The following is a 21,400-nucleotide window of genomic DNA, read 5'->3' as shown; positions in this document are numbered from 1 at the left end:
AAAGATAGAAAGAAAGAAATGGAGAAAAGATTGAAGAGAGAGGGGGAAGATATAATGGAAAGAATAGAGAAATTAGAGGGTAGGATTGAGAGCAAAGTGAGTGAGATGGTGGGAGGGAGGGGATAGATTAAAAGAGAGAAATACAGCAACGAACTGGCTCATGGAGAGATTTAATGATATTTCAAATACTATGGGAAGAGATTTCCTGATACACAATGATAGTAAACCTTTAGTGGTACATGAAGTACCCTAATTTCATAGATTAACCGTGTATTACTTGGAAATTAAACTAAGCTGTCCTCTCAACATGTCCGAATGTTAAAAGAACTTATAATATGGAGCACAGTTCATTTTGTTGTGACTAATGGGTTATTTTCTTTAGGTAGAATTCTTCAAACCATACAAATTAAACTGCAATGAGCTATACCGGTAGCAGTTTACAACAACAGTTCCAATACGTTGTCTGCACTTTAAAATATTTTTTTAGGACTAGACAAGCACTTAATTTCAAAGATATCCAGAGAACTCAATTATCCATTATATGCGCTGAAAATACCTTTGTAAGGAAAATGTGGTTATTAACTTTTGTTTTGTATATACTCCCTAAATATTGCTATTAATAACAAAAAATATGTAAAAAGGAATAAACAGATTAATGGAATTTGAATTTTTTTTTTTTAAAGAAAAGCAAAAGCATAGGACAAACAAAAACAATAATAACCACAAAACGCCAAAACAAACAAACCAGGGAACCAGGGTTAATTTCTCTTTTTTAGAGACCAGTGATTGATGACAGCCTGTATTGCTTTTTAAACTCTGCTTTGTCGACTAAACCTGGAATCTAATACATTGTATATGTATTCTAGATAATGCCAATAGATCACATAAATTCCTACATAACACCACGTATAGTTATATTTTTTAACATGAAACGTATGATTTATACTTGTCTATCAATTACAAGACTCATATTTTATTTAACCATAGCCATAAAAACATACAAAACAATATTACCACAAAACAGTTTGGAAAACGGAAAGAACCAAAATAAAAGCAAACGCTTGTGAGGAGTGGCCCTGAAAGAGAGAGAGACAAAATATATATTCTCTTCTTTATTTTTCATTATAGGTTGATAAGATGTTTTCCACCATCATGCTATTGATTTTAGATTCAGTTTCACAAAATGCATCTGCTAAGTCATACTCCTGCTTTACGTCTGTTTTTAATTTTCAATAAATTAAAATATAAATACACACACAAACAAGTCATGATCCGGTATTAAATGCACCTGAATTACGGTGGCGCCAGCTATACAGCTTTTCGCATTTTCTACCACCTGTCACCTTCTCGCATGCCGCAAGCCAGGCAAGTGCGCCACCTTGCTATTCATGTACGGGGCTAGACGATTATGCGTACCATTCTCAACAGAAGTATAGAACAGGCTGGGCAAGCTGAGACCAACGAAGAAGCGCCGCTGATTCTATACAAGGTACTCATAAATACACACAGTCGATAAGTGCCGGGGATAAATGAACTTTTGATCGGGCTCCTTTTGTGAATGTAAAATATATTTCAACCTTAAATCAGACTTTGCGTTGGGGATTAATATAACGACATCATTCAGAAAAGGACAACATTGTAAGGTAAGACGTGTTTGTTTTTATTTAGATTGAGGAGGTATTTAGAATGGATGGAAATTAAAGGTGTATTTTCTGCGACCGGGTAGCGATATTTTTACCTTGAGCAATTTCTTCCAGTCTTTCCAAAACATAATTACCCTCTTCAGCATCCTCTTTTTTAAAGCTTAGTTCATTATGCATAAAAGGGAATTAATTCTTAATTATATTAAAGTAAATAACTCTATTCTTTGGTAATATTATGCAAAATGCTTTGTAGGAAGTTGTCCTTTTTTAACATTCAAACAAGGCACTGTGTATAAATGTGTCAGGCACTAATTTTCTTTATTTGGTTTTAATACATCCAATTTAAAATTAAACAAAATTACCACCGATTCAAACATTTTATATGCAAGCCAAAGTCTTTCTTATTTTACCATCCATATGTAAAAAAAAAGAAAAGATAATGGCCAGTGTTTGGTTGAATTATTATGTTATCTTCATCTATCATGTTTTTAATGTCTGTGGGGAAAGAGAAAGTATATAATGCAATATTCAGGACCTACCCTCAACTATAAAGGAAACTGATGTTATTGTGTAATAGGTAATATAATCATGACCCTAATCCTGTAATTTAATGACTCTATGTGTACGATTTAATTGACCTGTGCAGATATGATCTTTATGAATGGTATTTGCATGTGCGAAAATAAAATAGTGGGGATTGGACTGTTCTCTAACGATACACAATCATGATTGCGCCCTATATATATTTTTTTTTTTCAGGGGGGGGGGGTTGTATTATTTCAAACCTTTACCATTATCTTTCTTTCATATTCTGCTTCGACTCTGAAAGCAATGTGTTGGAGAAAAGGACTGTCTGCACTATATCATTTACATCACCTATTAAACCAATTTGAAATTCCCATACGTATAGTAAGTACAGCTTTTAGAAATTCATAACTTTGTGACTTTTTGTCTGATTTCTCTCAAAATTTCACCATTCTGCTAACCCTGAATTTTTCTTCTTTCTGTTTAGTTTTATTTGCTATGAAGGTATCATTTCCCATTAAGACTTTAGTGAGAAGCTGAAATAAAAAATAATGGTCAGATGTTAACGCATGTTTTGTTTTTTCTCCTAGACTTTTGACTGAAACTTTCTTACTGTTCAGTACTTGAGATTTTATAACATGACTGCCTGCACGTGGAAATTTTCCCGAGAGTAATTTGGTACCTGTTTGTCTGACTATTAAACTCAGGGCATTTCCTTTCCAAGGAGAGCACCTGGTACCAGTTCCTTTTGTACCGACATTATTTTACAATCTGTACTTTGAACACCCTTGTTAACAATATATTAATGTACAATGTGTAAGCTTCTATAAAGCAATAGCCTATAAAGTAGTTTTGTCTGTATGGAGGAAACGAATCGCCATTTAAGGTCAAGCTTTTATTAAAAGAACACATACAGGTATATATTTGACATTATATGTAAGCAAATAGGCTACATTATATATTATTTACATAATATAATACTTCCAAGATGTTATCAATCCTTTATTGAAATTAGCTTATCTACAAAGTCGTATTTAGTTGTGTATATTGCAGGAATAGTGGGTGGTGTACATTAATTTGTTGGCTGCCAGCAATTAGGCAGTTACTTCAATTGACAAAATAATTAATGCATGTGGCTCTGATCTTTAAGCCTTCTTGGGGAGGGGGTGTCAATGAATTACCATTATGTGACAACTGCAAATTCAAAATCATGAATCAGAATTTAAATGCTAAACATGAAAATATATGGCATATATAATCATGTACATGTATATTTTGCTCCCGGCAAAACTATACGTATATGAGATCATCATCATACTGATTTCAAAAATATCATTTGCATTTCATTTATTTTATTTCTTAAGAATGTCTCTAATTAAATCTCCAAAATTTGGTTTTAGACCACGAGGGAGGGGTGGGATTGGGGGTAAAACCTACTGACATAGGAATATAAAAAATATGGATTTGGAATTGAAAGATCCCAATTTGCAATGATTTGAGCAAAGAAGATTTTCTTTAAAATATTGACCTAGAAGTTGCAGTCAATTCAAATGAATTCTTCAAATGTTTCTGTTTAGATGATTTCACCTAGTAGTAAGAACTTGTGATAACCCCCTACACAACTCTCAAACACCCATCACCATGAGCTCAAGTCGTCAGAGAAAGGAGGTGGCGAGGAGATTGAAATCCAAGGTCAAGAACTACTGCTCCAAGGAGAAATGGAAGGAGCGCTTCCCCATTTCCATGTGGCTGCCAAAGTACCGCATCTACAAAGGAGTCAATGATATCATCGCTGGACTGACGGTGGGTCTTACGGTGCTGCCTCAAGGGCTGGCCTATGCCGGTATCGCCAAGCTTCCATCGGAGGTAAGCCTTTTTTTTAATAAATATAAACCCTCGAGGTGTCGTGGATGAGTTGATATGTCACCGGACTGTCAATCACAAGGTCCGCGGTTCGAGTCCCGCCGCGGCACTAATGTCCTTTGGCAAGACATTTATCTACATGTGCCACACTCAACCCAGGTGATGTAAATGGGTACCTGGCAGGAATTAATTCCTTGATATGCTAGAGCGCCGGAATGGCACCCATGCTAAAGCCAGGGTAATACAAGGACCCCCTATTATTATTATCTAACCATACACACTCATCCAGAATACGATAATGTACGACCTATCATGATAGAGGATGAGTGGGCCTTTTTCAGGGCCAACTAATTCTGTCGAAAACAATACATGGTGAAACATCAAACCTTGCTGGCCATGGAAGCCTTCAAAGATGACAGAGGTAAGTCAGTGGCACCTCCATTGCTGGATCAAAGACAGTAAATATTTTATCTCTTTCGGGGTTGCACTGAACTTACTGAAAGTCTATGCATATTACAAGGCTTCCGGCCTCTGAGACAAGTTAGTGTCACTGTTACTGTTGAAGAACAGTCAATGATGTAATCTCTTAGTGAACTGTGGGTTTCACTTTACATCCTCAAGGATTGGTATTTAATGGTTTGGCATCGCTTTCCTCAGGGGTCGGTCTCTGTCCCTTCCGATGTTGAAGGCCAGTCAATTATGTAATTGTTTGGTAACCAATGGGTCTAACCATAGTATCTTCAGGTCTGGTTCTATGGTAATGTAGCAAGGCTTTGCTGAGAAGTGATTTGTGAGTGAGTGTCAACTCCATGATTTTAATTATGGCCAGTCACGTCATAGTCATTGGGGGTTTACTGTTAACTGAGCCTCCTCAAGAACTGGTCTAGAACAGTGTATTGCTGGTACATTGATTTGAATACTTATTATCCATTTTGTGGCTATCTGTAGCTACATGTAGATATAGGTTTTCCATTGATAATAATATACAAGTTTAATTAGACATTATACAGAATTTGTGAAATATGGAGGATAAGTAACTCCAGAAATTATGATTTAGTATAAATACATGGGTCTTGAATAACATATAGTAATTGAAGGTTTTACTAATCTTGCAATTTAGACATAAATTAATTCTTCTGCTTTGACCCCATAGTATGGACTCTATGCAGCCATTATGGGTGGGTTCATGTACGCTCTCTTTGGGATGTCCAAAGATATCTCGGTTGGCCCCACAGCCATCATGTCCCTCCTTGTGGCTCAGTATGGAACACCCATCCCAGGAGACGAAGAGTTGAACGATCCAACCTATGCCATACTGTTGGCATTCTGCTGTGGAATCGTCCAACTCGTCTTCGGGATCCTACATCTAGGTAAGTACTGAGGGACTTCAGCAATGATTAAAGATAAACTTGAGTTCTGGTAAAAAAAAAAGAGAATGAATTCTCACAGAATCTAACGAAACTTACACTGAATGTTCAAGATTACAAATAAATGTCATGTGCCAAACAGTTTTGGAAAAAAATGTATACTGGCTGAGTAATGAGCATAGAAAGATAAGGAAATCAGGGTAGTACTAGCCCCGACACCATGTGTGTTGTCCCATATACATCTTTCTGTGTAAGTGATTGTTACTTTACCAAGACTCTGCCAAATTTATGGTGATTTTAATGACTCCGGAACCTTTCATTACACACCATTACTTACATGCTATAATTATGATCAACTTTTCTGATCCATTCCACACCTTTTCTTTCACAATGCAATCGCATTACCAGAACTCAAGTTTATCTTTAAACATAATTTTGATCCTTTGATATTTTTTTTAGAGGAGGGCATTAACTATGTGTGAACTGAGAAGAGTTGTGGCTCCAAACGAATGATCATTATAATTGAATGAGAACTTGACACTTGAATTATAATACTTCCGAATTTACAACTAATTATCAAACTGAGATTTACACATGGAGTGGGAGGGCATCAATTGATTTTGAGTAAGTTTTTGTTATATTACCCTAGCTAATCAAATGACGTATAAAACATTGTTTTTTGTGTTTTTTCACAAATCGAGGCCCGAAACCCAGTATATAACTGGGCCCTGTTATATAAAACTAGTTTATATCAATAACATATGCTAGATTTATATGGGTCATATACATTCAAGTGAGAGCCATTATTAAGCATTATTGGCATTTTTAGTACACTTTGAAGAACAATGAATCCCCTTGATCAAAGTACCTTCTAAACATATATCTGTGTTTGGAGAGATGTGCTTTCGTTTTGTCTGATTAAATTAAGTACATGTAGTAACCCATTCACACAAAGGAAACTAACATGAGACTGACAATAGACTGACAAAAATCATTACATTGCCATGAATGGTAACGAATCAGTCTGTTTGAAGTCGGGGAGGGGGGCCGTGTGACTGCAGTATAACCCATTAATCTTAATTATTTACAGTTATGAGTTGGTATTAAAACATTTTATAATCGAATTTGTTGTTATGAGATGTGTTCCTGGTTTTGTTCGTTGGCATTCATCAATTGGGAACTGAAACCTTCCCTTCAATTTTTTCGTGAGCTCATGTTTGTTTTTAATTTATGAAAGGATTATAAATAATCTTTTTAATAAGCCAGTTCACGGTTGCAGTCTGAGCATGAGCAGATAAAGGTCATTGCAGAACAAATTTTGAAATACACGGAGACGAAATACTGGATACGTGCTCATGAAAATTATGTAATCATTATTTATTCATGCACATTCAGTGCACTCCATGATACACAGGTGGAAGTATTCTTTGAAAGGGGAAACAAAGGCTATTTATATAGCACCTCCATCGCTGTAGGAGTGACTATTTCAAAATGTACAAAGTGAGCCCTATTTATGTTTTGAAGATCTGTGGATATTTGGGGGTCATTGCAGTTATGTACTAACCGTGAGCTGGTCTATTGCTTAGATTAACGTTCTTCAATAGATATTTTCTGTTACTGTAGACATTTGTTAAATAAAGGGTAGAGATGTCATATAAGAACCTTCCTCATAACATTCAGGCAATACCTCCTTCTGAACTTATAAAATACAAAAAATTTATGTATTATCAAATTGTACAGATGCATACATTTCATATTTCTTTATCAATTTTGTTTTCCACAGGTTTTATAGCCAACTACATATCTGCAGTGGTAATAGCAGGTTTCACCTCTGCATCGGCTATCACCATAGCGATGAGTCAAGTAAAAACCATTCTGGGCATCAAATTCCCAGCGGAGACGTTTTTCCATGACCTCATCGAAACATTCAGGCATATCACTGAAACAAGGTAATGCAAGCCATGGTCACATAATAGGCCAGTTTCGTAATGTAACCAAATTTAATGCATACGTCTTTGTGAAGTGCCTCAATACAAATTATTTCATTCACCTGATAGGAATAATAGTGTTTCAATAGTCAGAATGCAACGGCATATATTAAGTGTTGCTAGGTAGGTCAAGCCATAATGTTTGTCCAACCTGGCAACAACTAATGTATGCAGTTCGGTTCTGTCTATTGAAATACTATTATTCTTATCAGGTGAATGAAATAATTTGTATTGAGACACTCTACAAAGACTTATGCATTAAATTTGGTTACATTACGAAAATGGCCTATTAGTAAAGTTATTTTGAATAAGCCAGTTCACGGTTGTAGTCTGAGCATGAGCAGATAAAGGTCATTGCAGAACAAATTTTGAAATACACGGAGACGAAATACTGGATACGTTCTCATGAAAGTTATGTAATCATTATGCATTCATGCACATTCAGTGCACTCCATGATACACAGGTGGAAGTATTCTTTGAAAAGGGGAAACAAAGGCAATTTATATAGCACTTCCATCGCTGTAGGAGTGATTATTTCAAAAATGTACAAAGTAGGACCTCTTCATGTTCGGAAGATCTGTGGATATTCGGGGTCATTGCTGTAATGTGCTAACCGTGTTGTGGAAGTTTTTGTAACGCATTATATCACCCCATTTTCTAACAAGGCCTGTTGGTTTCTTTGGAGTCCCTTTTCCTCTCTATATTTATGTGGCCTCCTTCGTTTTTACCTCCTATCATCTTTTTAAAAACATTTACTATAATTTTTTAATTTTTGTTTGTTTGTTTGTCTGATTACATTGTTTTCTATTCGTTGATTACTCTTACTTTCATTCTTTAAAAAAGGTATATTTTCATGTCCGTTAATGCTTTTTTTTCTTTTTCCTATTCCTCATAGTCTATTTTGTTTCGTTCATCAATTCAGTTTTTTATATTGCACTTTTTAATTGAGTAAAACAAATGTTTATAACTGTACTATTGCCATTACAGAGGTAGATATTACAAAGGAGGGAGAGTAATTAGTGTTTAAGCTCGATATTGCACATTTATCAAATAATAAGTTATGAATTAATTTGGGTAAAACCCCCTCAATCTCCCTGCTGTATTTTACACTTTTGTGAAGAGTGTGTCACATTTTCATATCTCATAGTAGACGTTTTATGTACATATCTAATATCATCAAAGCATTGCTGTCGCTGGCCTGGGAAGTTAGCAAATATATACAGATAGACAGCTCTTGTTGGTTATCTTTATCAGGTAATTAAGAGCAAATCACAGTGTAAAGCTCAAACACCATCTGTAACAAATAAAAGTCAATATTTGCTGCATGAGTGTAGTCAGGCTGTAAGGAATAATAGACTGTGATAAAGATATTGCTTCCTTTTTGCATACGTTAAAGGTACAGTTCGTGCTAATAAAATTTCACATTTTCAAATTGCCTCATACTTAGTTAGGAGAATAAGATTTTTTTTAAATAAAACCACATGTAGAAAGAAAAAAAACTAATATTCATCCTCATGTGGAAAATGGAGCAATATATTTAAAGCTTTTTATTACATCATATATTTTGTAATTGATCTCAAATCTATTTTTTATATATGGTTGTAAAAAAGTCAGAATTCAGATCATTGCTTTAGATCAAATACAATAAATGAAACCATGCAGCTCTATGATTTCTTTATCAGGTGAACTCTGTCCTAAATTATTGAATGATCAAAGGTCAATACTAGAAAATACCATTAAAGTTGATGATAAGTGAACAGATTATATTTGATCTACGATAATTGCCTCCAGAGATTATCATAATATCATTCACATTTTCCCTAATGTGATTTGTTTTATTAAACCTTGTTAATATTCATACAGCGTTTGTTTGTTTACTAGTACAAGTGGGTGTGTCTCTAACAATGTAGGCTACAAGATGTATATGTATGTACGAGAGTTAACACATTACAAAATAGACATAGGCTCATTTGTTTATAACTATATGTAGTTGTAGTCTAGTTTGAATTGCCAACAGTGCATATATCAGGACTGTAAATTGACATGCATTATGTAAACGCAGTTTATCATTAGTAGAAGTAGTAGTAGTAATGTAGTAGTAGTTTAGTAGTAGTAGTAGTAGTAGTAGTAGTAGTAGTAGCAGCAGCATCACCACCATCATTACCACTATTATGAAGTAATACAAATGAATATCGTAATATTAATATCATTATTAAATTAATATTAGTGGTCATCGGTGCTTCGCTTGCATCATGGCTTTAGATAAGAACATTCACCTTCCTGGTAGCTGATTATAATCTTCCCATTTTCGTTTTCTCTCTCTCTCTCTTTTGTTGTTGCCCCAGGTGGCAAGACCTCACTCTTGGATTGAGCTGCATTGTTGCACTGGCATTAATGAGGGTAAGATTGTAGATGAAGAATAACAAGGTTTTTTACGATGTGAACGATGGTAGCACTGCTGTTGGAAGAAAAAAAAACATAGATTAATAGTGTGAATGAGTTATCTTTACAGAATGGGTATTTTGCTTTTAAAAAATAGTGTATCAAAGTTTTTGTCCCACTAATACACATTTCGTAATTAATGTTTTTTAAATTACAGAATTGCTTATTGCTTCAAACAAGTTTTATGATGTCTAAATTCTATCTAGCATCAATGCTGGAAGGGGACTTTTTAGATCCAGTGTTGGAAAAATTAAATTAGTTTAGTGAATGATTTGCCTTCATGTGATATTAAGTTGAATTAGTTTCATAGTGTCAACATTCTTGGAAATATGCTGTGTCTATTGCTATTCTTTTTAAACCACTCTAATACTTTCAGATTCTCAACTGTGTTTTTGTTTGCTTACACAACTATACTTAATTGTTATTTTTTGTGAGGAAAAGTTGAGATAATTAAATTGACAAAAATGCTGTTGAAATGATTGCACTAAATGTGGATATCAGATAGTATGAGTACCTTATGGATCACATATCCGATATCATATATTGAACATGTTTTTCTCTATCCATTTTCCTTATTCTCTTTAGTTCATGAAGAATATAGCGCAGCAAAAAATAGAAAAGTTGGGAAAGAAGCCCCCATTGAGAAAAAAGATTATCTGGAAGTTTTTATGGGTGTTTGGAACTGGTGAGTGTTTAGCTGTATTATAATCACAATAGTTCAGATAAGAAAACTTATTATTGACTGTCTTTGTGAGACGCTGCATATAATCACTCAAGCCAAACTTGAGTTAATCGATGTATACTTAAGGACAGTAGTTGACAAACTGCATCTTTATTTTCTCTGACAATTATAACTTTATTCATTCCATTTACAAGAAAAAATATTAATGACAATCAAGTAAAATCAACCCTTGAAGATGTTGCTTTAAAGAAGAAGAAGAAGAAGAAGAAGAAGAAGAAGAAGAAGCAAAATGAGAAGAAGAAGAAGATGAATTACAAGAAGAAGAAGGGGAGGAGGAGGAGAAGGCCAACAACAACACGCCAACAACAACAAGATGGAGAAGAAAAGGTCGAGGGGGTTATCATGATAGAATACTTGAGGGGGGATTCAAAGAGTGATGTGTAAAATATGAAAAATAATAGTAAACTTTAAATCTTCTCCTTTAAATCTTCTCCTTCCTCTTCTCCTTCATCTTCCTTTCCTTTAGCTCGCAATGCCGTTATCGTCGTTGTAGCAGCAGGTATAACGTACGGGCTTCATGAGAATGGCATGGAGGAGGTCTTTACCATCACGGGTAATGTCACAGATGGTCTCCCGCCCCTGTCTCTGCCAAACTTTGGGGCAGACAACATCATCAAGGTAAGATAGATGCTTCATAAAACCTCAATATTTTAGTCATGCTGGACTAGAGTTGATTTTCTTTTTTAATAAAATATATGACATGAGAAAATATGTTGAGTTTCAACTCATAATTTTTTTTCTGAACTGTGATATGAACATACAGTGGTTGTACATCGGTTAATGTCGAGTGAAAAAACTCCATATTCGTGACGTTTAGATAACTTGGTTCTGTTTTTTTTTCTTCTTGATATTAGTTAGATAGTTAGATGGTAGATATTTATCACCAGACTAATAAACTCTTCTAGGCTTTCCATTGTAGACTAACTATCTAAATGTTTCAGTCAAAATTATTTAGTTTTATCTTTACATCTTTACTTTTATAGGTTTATGTGCAAGTCGAAAATGAAATGCATAATTTTTCATTCTCACTCCCACATAATTATGATCACTTTTGTTTGAAATGATTTGACCTAAAGACGAAACTCCTTGTTAAAATATAGGACATTTTGCAATACGCACAACAAATGAGTGAAAATATTTGTCTAAAAATATCATTACTAATTTGTCTAACTGCCTTTATGCATATGTACTATGTAGTGCAGTTAGAAACAAATAAATAACTATACTTGAGATGCAATAACTCATTGGATGCTATTTTTTCACTATTTAAAAGCATGAAAAGATATTTACAGCTCTTGGCATAGTGCAGTGAGTACACAAAGAAAATATGTATGAGATCATTTAACATACTGAAAAATAAATGTTTTGTTTTTAGTTATTGTTTGTTTGCATGAAACTCTCCATTATGCATTTTGAGTAGAGTATTATGTAACAATTTGAGCAACCTCATTTTTGCCACTTGAGCTAATGGGGGTAGTCTGAAAGATTAATTTTATCATTAATTGTTGTATGGTGCAGTTGTGTTCAAATTGCATTGCTGTAACTTAGCGAGTTAGAACACTTTCTTAAATAGTAGCTCTACTACATTCAAACACCAACTGATTTGTTTCTCTTGTCTTCCTGCTTTTATTGATACTAGCTATTTTTCAGGGTAGACTTCTCTTTTAAGTTAACTGCATGTGCATTTGTGTACTAACACTTTGTATTTATGTTTTTCCTCTGTTGCATTAACCATCACCAGCACTTAAATATAGGTCTTATAATCATACCCATGCTGGGCTTTCTGGAAAATATAGCTATTGTCAAGGGCTTTGGTAAGTGCTTTCCTGAATATTACCACATGAGCAATTAATGTCTTTGACATAGGTATTCACAATTATTCTCATTGAAAAACTGTGCATGGTAAAATAAATGCTCAGTGATTTTAATAGCTTTTAGTACTAAAGCCGGGGTAATGATATGATTGCAGGGCCCTCAAGGAAAACAGTATTAATACTGATGAGGCTATACACTTGATCATCAAGACAATTTATAATTATTATCATTATAATTATCATTATTATTATCATTATTATCATAATAATTATCATGGTACTGTTTTGTCTTTAAAAAAAAAGTTTTAAAACAAAATGTCATATTTTATTCAAATGCACGTTTAGTATCGGAGTATGAAGAGGTTGTTATAATGCTCATTAATTGTTCAGGCTTGTTATACCATACATTAGCCTTTATTATGATGTGAATAAGGAATGGATTTGAAAGGGTTCACAAGCCGACAATATTGACAGTCTTTTGACAGTGCTGAACAGAATATGATTTAAAGTGCAGCTATTGATCTTACTAATTTATATTATCGCATTTCACCTTAATAACTAAACATGCTTTTATTTTTTATGAATACTTTATTACTAGTCCCCTCTCACTGCAGTCTAACTCCAATTTCTACTAATAATTCACCTATTGCACATATTCACTTTTATATTTTGTAGAAGTATGTATAATTGTCACATGAGATTGCACAGAATGAACACTCTTCAAAGTGCAGGCAACATGTTGAAAATGTCTTTAAAAACAACTACCAGTATGTAGTCAATGACCATTTCATTGCAGTTTACTTTGAAGGTTTTAAGAATCCCACCTGCAGTTAATAACCAGCTTGTTTCTTGTATAATTTAGTTTGTGTATTTAGTTCTGTTTTCTTGCTTTCATTTGATTATTAGTCTATGAGATTCGTTTGTTATTTAATTTTTTTAATTTAGCTTCAGTTATTCGCAGTGAAATGATATGTGCCTTGTAATACACACGTTGATGGTATGTATATCCTTGATATTAAAACCTATCGTGATTTCTGTATGTTTACAGCTCGTAAGAATGGCTACCGTGTAGATACAAACCAAGAGCTGATAGCTATAGGTAAGTTGTCATTAGTACCAATATTATTTGACATTTGCCTAAGCTAAATCTTTGAATCTTTGCGTCCTTTTCATTCAGTGTTTTATAGAATTTTTTTTTCTTCAGACAATTGAAGGAAAAATATTCATTGATTCCGTCTTGTTTTTGCAGGGGCATGTAATATTGGTTCATCGTTTATCTCAGGATACCCCATTACAGGCAGTTTCTCAAGGTAAGAAATCATATTATAATTATTGATATAACAATTTACTGAATCCTTATCATCTCCATCATAATGAGAGATGGTTTATACCCCAATTGCACCAGCAATACCGACAGCAGACTGAATAGAAATAACATGACCCTGAATAACCAAGAAGCAGTTGGTTTTGAGACAGTCTGGCAGTGTGATTGATCAGGTATAGGTGTCTTTATTGTCATGGCAGAGTTGAGACCGAGTTGAGACAGAGTTGGAGGTGCCATGGTTTACTAGTCGATACGTCACCAAAATGTGGATTGAATCCTGCCGCTGCACTAATGTTCTTTGGCAGGACATTAATCTACTTTTGCCACGTTCCGTCCAGGTGACGTAAATGGGTACCTGGCTGGAATAAATTCCATGAAATGCTAGAATGTCATGATAATGGCAGCCATGCGAAAGCCATGGGATAATAATTGTGGAGCGCTAGGAGTGTCAAATTTGACAGACATGAGCGCTATGTAAAAACCTTTTATTATTGTTATTATTATTTCATCATGGGCAATGGCAGAGAGGGAGCTTTTCACATTTGTGACATAAGCCCTAAGTGACCACTGAGTAAGCATTCAGCAAACTTACTAGGGATCAAATGAACTAGTTGATTCGAAGTTAAACAAAAATGATCCACCAAATTTACCTCCAAAGACTTGAATATACAAATAGAATTAGAATTTACATCAAGCTGCATACTAGATTGATTCATAAATGGTACTGAAAATTATAGTACTGTAGATTAAAGGGTGGCAGCGGTGGGATATAGGAATTGAAATGACTGTGCAAACTATCTCTATTCATCTCACAGTGCTAAACACATACAATAAAATGTCCCATTTGTAATACATGAAGATGGAGTCATTGTACAAAGAAAGCCTCTGACAAGATATTACAATATTCTTGTTAGTAAAGTATCTTAATATAATTATGCAAATCAATTTCCTATTAGATGGCGACAGTGGTCATCATATTGTAAAACCTGTAACTTTCGGGCACACAAAGTTTTGTGAATTTTGCAAGTGGTTTGCATAACATAACCACCTTGAAATTTTCCAATATGCAAATGATTATTGCTACACAATGTGCAGTCATTAGGTGCAGTTATTATCGGTTTACAAATGTTCCTGATATATTATCACTCCCCTAATGTTTCATTAACAATGTATAATCTTCTAGCCATATAAAGTATTCACTTTTGAGCTGCATGTACAGCAGATCCTTGCTCTTCAACGATGTGGTACAGTACATACCAAGCAAATGTTGGTTAAGATCTACCGGGTAAATATCTTTCATGTCACAGGTCAGCGATCAACGAGCAGAGCGGAGTCATGACCCAGGCATCTGGCATTGTAACAGGGACGCTGGTCATCGTCTCTCTTGCCTTCCTCACTCCAGTATTCTACTACATCCCCAAAGCCTCCCTAGCAGCTGTCATTATCTATGCAGTCCTCTTCATGATCGACTACCACATCGTTGTCAAGCTATGGAGGGTCAGGAGTAAGGGATTTTTACATATTTTTTTTTATTAAAGGGTTAATCATCATATATCTAGAGACTAGACATTCTAGCAATCCTTAAGATGGAATACACATTTACTTGATTTCTTAGATTTCGGACCATAAAATGCACGACGTCCTCACTATTGAAATCAAAATTGGAATGATGTGGCAGTCATTCTTTAAAACACCAAAGTGAGATATTCCACTAGCTGCCAGGAGTAATTTTTCTTGTTTATTGAAGCTGTGTAACAACTTCTTTTAAGAACTTCTTAAAACACCCTAATCAACAAATACCAGCAATGTATACATGTTTAAGGCAACATAATGTAGCAAGAGACAAGGACAATTTGGCCCCTGGCACAGGATAATAAAAACACAATGAACCAAACCTATTTGAATAGAAATCCTACCATATCGATATTAATGATATTGTTTTACTGTATTATCATCATCATAATTATCATCGTTGTCATTAAATCAATTTGGTGGTACTTGCAGAACCTGACCTCATCACCTTGGCGATGACCTTCTTCGTATCACTCTGGTTGGGAGTAGAGTATGGTACTATCATCGGTATTCTGGTTGACCTCCTTATGCTGCTATATCCCTACGGAAAACCAGGTTTAACGGTAAATTCCGAAGTAAAAAGCTAGGATTTTTTTTGTGTGTGTCATTTTCAAATTATAAGAATTAATAAGTCATCTGAAAAGTTTTTTTTTTGTGTGTACAAAACAAACTTTACAGGACATATATTTTATCTGTTGTATGCTTTCAGGAAGAAAAAAAAACGATGCTATTCTGCTATTGAACCCCTGGACAAGCTTTGGTGCTTGGCTTTCGCATGAAAAAGGACCTCATAATGAGAGTATCCGTGTCTAGGAATATATGCATAATGAACTGTGAGATGGTGGATTAGAGAATCTGGTGACAATTATTCCTTTCACAGAGAGGGGGTGACAACTGTTAGATTAAATAGGTTATTTCACATGGTCCTAAGAAACTACTGAAGAGTCAGTGTAGTTGGTAATCAAGTACCAAATTAAATATTTTTATGTCGAAACTGTATATTCGAAGTGCTGGTGTGGCTTTCTGTCACAATATGTGAATGACAGTTTATTTCATTGATTTCATATATTTCTCTTCTGCCCACCCCCTTTCCAGTCTAAAGAGGTGGATCAGAGCGTTGTGATTATACAGATGGAGAGGGGTCTGAGGTTCCCTGCAGTAAGTGAGCTACAGAACCTCCTGGATGACAAAGCCCTCATCCAAGAGAAACCTCCCTCAGCCATCTTAGATTTCTCAAATGTTTCATCTATGGATTACTCGGTTATTGAGGTAAGCGAAAGCATTACATCCATCATAAGGATTTCAAGCACATGAAATATCAGATGGATAATCAAAATATCTATTTTTCCTCCAAATGTTTTAAAAAAGCATTTTTTGTTCTTCTGCTACAGAACCAGCAGTTCAACTTATTGACCCCGTCTTATATTCAGTGTTCTTTTGCACATGTTTGAAAATAGGTTATTGTACTTCAGCAAGCGGGGCAGAATTCCAACCTGTTCACTCAGTCTCGTTCAATCATTTTTCCAGTGATTCCTTTCAAATTAGACCTCGTGACAATTTTTTTTTTTAAATGGTGCTCACTAAATGTATAGCAAATACTGACTGAAGAATGCAACAGTCCTTAAAGGGATCGTTTAACAATGTTAAATCTGAGATATACGGCCCTACGCGCTATCAGTGTTTGTGATATGGTGTAATATTCAAGCCCTACAAAAATTGCGCTTCAAAATGATCAAGTACTGTCTCAAAAAAGTAAAAAAATATTTGAGAGACCGGTTTTACCATTATACTCGTTTTCCCCAATAGACTGTCAGTTATGAAAACCGTTTAGTAAACGGTTTTCAAAATTTGTAATTTCAATCATGAATATCTTGATAATCAGACAGGCGATCGGCTTGTAAAAGTCATAGGGTTCCTGACTGACCTAAAGGTTTATAATTATCATTGCAGCATGAGCTAAATCCAGAATTTTGTTTCAGAATCTGAGATAAAATTACCGGATCCTTTTAAGGCTCTGGAGGGCCCACGGGTGCAGAGTTTAAACTAAAAAAATCTTCTCGCTCAGTCGTTACGCTCCCTCGCATAATTTCCTTCAAAGTATACAAGTGTATATAGTGGGAAATCTCCCATTTCGTCCCCCCGGTCATGAAAAGAAATCGCCGCCCCCTGATGATACCAGTCTACTCCGTTGTGTGCATTTACAATATTTACCTTTGTTTAGTCTGCCTCTACTTCACAATTCATCCTCTTTCTTTTCATGTTGTTCCAGGGTCTGAAAGACATCTTCAAATCGTTTTCGAAGAAAAACAGCACTCTAGTATTAGCAGGTGTGAGGGTATGTATTAGTGATGCTGGAGAATTGAAATGTATTCTTTTGTTTTTATTCCATTTATTTTCTTTAACTTATGAGTTTCTCTCAGGATGAAATAATCTCCGTAATGGGTACTAAGATCATATTTATTTTGAAAAAGCTAAAGGGGACATTTAAAGGAAATGTTTGATGCAATCGTGACGATGGTGGATGCTTGCTGGGGCTTCAGTAAGCAGGACCAGAGCAGACTCCCAACGTATCCGGAATAAGGCTGCTCAGCTATTCTGTCAAAAGCCGAAACGGTACCATGCTACCCCAATGTTACACGAACTACACTAGCTTCCAGTTAAAAGGGAATACAATACCAGATACTTATTCAAACTTTTACATTTAAGTCAGCCAAACTTTTTTTATACATGTCCTCACTCCTTTAGCAACATAGAACAACATATAGTATTCACTTTGATCTACACCAGCTCCTTCCTTTCTCATTCCCAAATCCTGAAAACGGGCTGGCTTTAAATCCTTGTAATCCTTTTCCCCACGCCTATGGAACATTCATGCCCTGCCTTTCTGAGAAAAAATTATTCAATAATATTGAGTTCTTAAAAACCGTCTGAAAACATACCTCTACCATTCTTAATTTGTCCTTAGACTAAGGGACAGTGCCTTGTATCCTCTGGAACAGGTGCTATATAAATTCAGCTTTTATTTTTATTTTTTATTATCATTCTTATTATTATCATTATCATAATGTATACAGTAGGCTTATGGTTACACCAAATGAGAGAGGGGTGAGGATTAGGGAGTCCTCAAAAGGAATGTCGGTAATCTTTCTTTCTTGAGTATGTGTAGTACGGTCCTGAAAAGGACTGTTGGTCATCTTTCTTGAACGTATAGTTCTCTATAGTTATTATTGTTATTTTGTTTTAATTATTATTATTATTATTATTATTATTATTATTGTTGTTGTTGTTGTTGTTGCTGTTATTGTTGTTGTTGTTGGTGTTTTTATTATCATTATTGTTTTTATTTACTTCTACAGCCCAGCATGAGAACTCTCATTGACAAAGCCAAGATCAAGGATGTGGTCATCTACGATACCGTCGATGATGCCCTGGAGGGGGTGGACGAAGCCCTGCAGAAGATTTTCATAGATGATGATCCTAATCAAAATCATCAGGTTGTCCAGCTTACCAATTTGACGGCTGGTCCCAGTAATAGATTGAGTAGGGTCATCGAGGTGGATGTGGAGGAGGAGGAGGAGGAAGAGATTGGTAAGAAGGAAGCAGGTAGTTTTCCTGCTGTTCACCTTTTTCATATTTACAAATCTTTCCCAAGTTTTCCTTTCAATTTATTTCTGTTACTATAAGTTTGAGAAAATGTCTCCCAGTTTTAGATTATTTCAATAGGGAAGAGCTATGTTCTCAAGAATATCTTAAATTATTCTATGGTGTGTACTGTTACAGTTTTATGAAAGCAATTTGAAGGGGTAAAACTATATAGGGAAGTGGTTCATTTTAAAAGATGTCTCGCATTGGTCTGTGAAGGTAATAAAGGGTTTAAACTATTTAGGGAAGAGGAATATTTTCAAGAATATCCCAATTTAGTCTAAAGTGTCGATTGTGCAAAATTAATGATAACAATTTATAAAGTTTTAACTTTTTAGGGAAGAGGTTTGTTTTTAAGAATGTCTTGATTTGGTCAATGAAAGTTTTCACTTATTCGATGAAAGCAATTCAAACAATTTGAACTATTCATGGGAAAGTTCTGATTTCTGAAATGTCTTTAATTGGTTTGTGGCATTTCATGAATTGATGAACCAAGGGATATTGTTTTCTTTCCATCTTGCACAAATACCCCAACATTTATCAAATTTGAAGTCATAGGATGAATAATAGATACATAATGAGAGATGACGGTGGCGGCTATCTAGTTACATACAACCAATCATTCATAAAATGTACTCACACCGCCTTTATATCTTTCTTTCTCTCTCTCTCTCTCTCTCTCTCTCTCTCTTTCCATCTCTTTTCCCTTCGTCTCTCTCTCTTTCTTTCTCTCTCTCTTGCTCTACCTCTCTTTTGTCCCCTTCCCAATCAATTTCCATTCACCATTCTTATTTCTTCCTGCATTCCTCTATCTTCACCATCTCCTTACTTCATCTCACAATTTATCCCATCTTTAACAGTGCCTCCATTAAAATTGATGATCTGTATTGCTTTCTTCCAATCTTGCACAGATACTGCAAACATGGACCAGCAAGATGCGACTCGTCGGGATGAAAGCAACCAAGAGGCGACCATCCAAGATAAGACCGGTCAAGATTCTAGGCATCAAGAGGGCAGTCACAAAGATGGAAGCCATCCAGATGACAGTGGTCGAGAAGAGAATGTCCAAGTATCTGAGCTATGATGTACATGTAAAGCAGCACATTGGGATAAGTCACAAAGTGTGTTCAACTCAATTGCTCCTTATATGGCTCTGAGCCGGTATTGAATTTGATACGTATCTCAGAAATATGGGTATTCTACTCAGTTTTCAACTTAAAGGTACTATGTCCCTTTTGCAGCCAACCTCAAATGCTGTAGAACTTTGCAGGAATTATGAATATGTCATGTATGTCCTATCTGTGAAATTTAAACGTTACCAGTGTCCTCATATTCAAATTATGCAAGGAAAACCGTTTACTTGCTAGACTTCACTGTCAGACACTATTGAGTGACCGACTGGCTTTTTTCTTCTTTGGTAATAACATACATGAAAAGAGTTTTAAAGGGTACTTGAGTATTTGTCTACATCAATAACCCACTTCTTGTGATGGCCAAGATTAAACTGATTGAATCTTTGGGCAGCATAAAACATATGACCATTCGGTACAATTGTCTGAAAATCAAGACTATTACTTTTGGGCTCTATAGCCCTAAAGTCTATTTGACAACTAATAGTCGGTATTTTCCCACTTGAAGACATTTTCAAGCCCCACCTTTTTGGGGGAAGTTCTAAATTAGTATTATCTTTCAAATGCAGTTGGAATTTAACTTTTTCATTTTTTGGGCCTGCAAATGGGACATAGTACCTTTAAACAAGCCAACTTCAGTATTCACTTGAAACTTTTGGCAAAGTGTTTTTACCCTAAGCTAAGCTGACTTGATCTCATGTGAAGAAGACTAGAAGCCATTTTACTTAGGTAAGCTAAATGCTAAGTAAAATTCTGACTTAATCCACATACTGAATTAAATCAATGAATATTAGAGGGCAATCTCATCCTGATACAGTATTAAATTGGTTTTAACTCATTGCCTATATGGGAACCATGTGGTTATTGTAAAACAGCCTATGGGAATGAGAAAATTTCGGTATACATTGGTCAATGTTGATAGAAAATGACAGAAAAACTACATCAGTTAAAGTTTGGGGGTATCTAATAAAAAGTATTTTAAAAAAGACAAATTAATCCAGGCAGTTTGTATCGTAATCCACTTTATTTTGATCAAAAGAATTTGTTATACATCGTTTTATACATAAATTGTTTTGTATAGATTGCAAACGTTCATGTGTGTATTGTATGTTCTCCTTCAAAAAGGATTTAACTGTCTGATCTTCTGAATGATTTATAATGTTATATTTTGTCATTGAGAATTTTATAATAATGTTGACATCTGATGATTCGGTGCAATTCTGTATTATATAATGTATTTCCAAATGACATGTGTGTGAGCTATATCTAATTGCCTGACTATATACAATATGCCAATTGATTTTAATTGCAGGGATAATGAAAATTCTTTCATGGAGAGCAGATGTT

At 34.9% G+C, this 21,400-nt stretch overlaps 1 protein-coding gene across 3 annotated transcripts; it reads left to right on the top strand.

Annotated features, from left to right (window-relative positions):
• Window positions 1-1,377: 1,377 nt before the first annotated feature.
• LOC574650 (sodium-independent sulfate anion transporter) lies at window positions 1,378-20,171 on the top strand. Of its 3 annotated transcripts, none has more exons than XM_030984756.1 (16): window positions 1,378-1,489; window positions 3,746-4,034; window positions 5,185-5,401; window positions 7,182-7,347; window positions 9,733-9,787; window positions 10,415-10,514; window positions 11,038-11,189; window positions 12,313-12,385; window positions 13,434-13,484; window positions 13,635-13,695; window positions 15,017-15,213; window positions 15,714-15,844; window positions 16,377-16,550; window positions 17,551-17,616; window positions 18,638-18,884; window positions 19,835-20,171. In XM_030984756.1, exons 2-16 carry the CDS (start codon window positions 3,810-3,812, stop codon window positions 20,005-20,007), a joined length of 2,088 nt encoding a protein of 695 aa, XP_030840616.1. In that variant the 5' UTR covers window positions 1,378-1,489; window positions 3,746-3,809; the 3' UTR covers window positions 20,008-20,171. The 3 variants fall into 3 exon arrangements, with proteins under 3 accessions (XP_030840616.1, XP_030840615.1, XP_780092.2); XM_030984755.1 differs by having other exon boundaries at window positions 1,414-1,643; XM_774999.5 differs by having other exon boundaries at window positions 1,415-1,643; window positions 18,638-18,869.
• The last annotated feature ends 1,229 nt before the right edge of the window (window positions 20,172-21,400 follow it).

Source organism: Strongylocentrotus purpuratus, unplaced genomic scaffold, assembly GCF_000002235.5.
Source record: "Strongylocentrotus purpuratus isolate Spur 01 unplaced genomic scaffold, Spur_5.0 spur5_scaffold_14, whole genome shotgun sequence".
In the NCBI taxonomy this organism is placed as follows: domain Eukaryota; kingdom Metazoa; phylum Echinodermata; class Echinoidea; order Camarodonta; family Strongylocentrotidae; genus Strongylocentrotus; species Strongylocentrotus purpuratus.
This window is presented reverse-complemented; position numbering and strand designations above follow the sequence as displayed.

Coding starts and splice junctions, on each gene's coding strand:
- LOC574650 (XM_030984756.1), top strand. CDS start 3,810: ATGAGCTCAAGTCGTCAGAGAAAGGAGGTGGCGAGGAGATTGAAATCC. Junction 5,402..7,181: donor CTTCGGGATCCTACATCTAG/GTAAGTACTGAG, acceptor TGTTTTCCACAG/GTTTTATAGCCAACTACATA. Junction 13,696..15,016: donor ATTACAGGCAGTTTCTCAAG/GTAAGAAATCAT, acceptor TTCATGTCACAG/GTCAGCGATCAACGAGCAGA.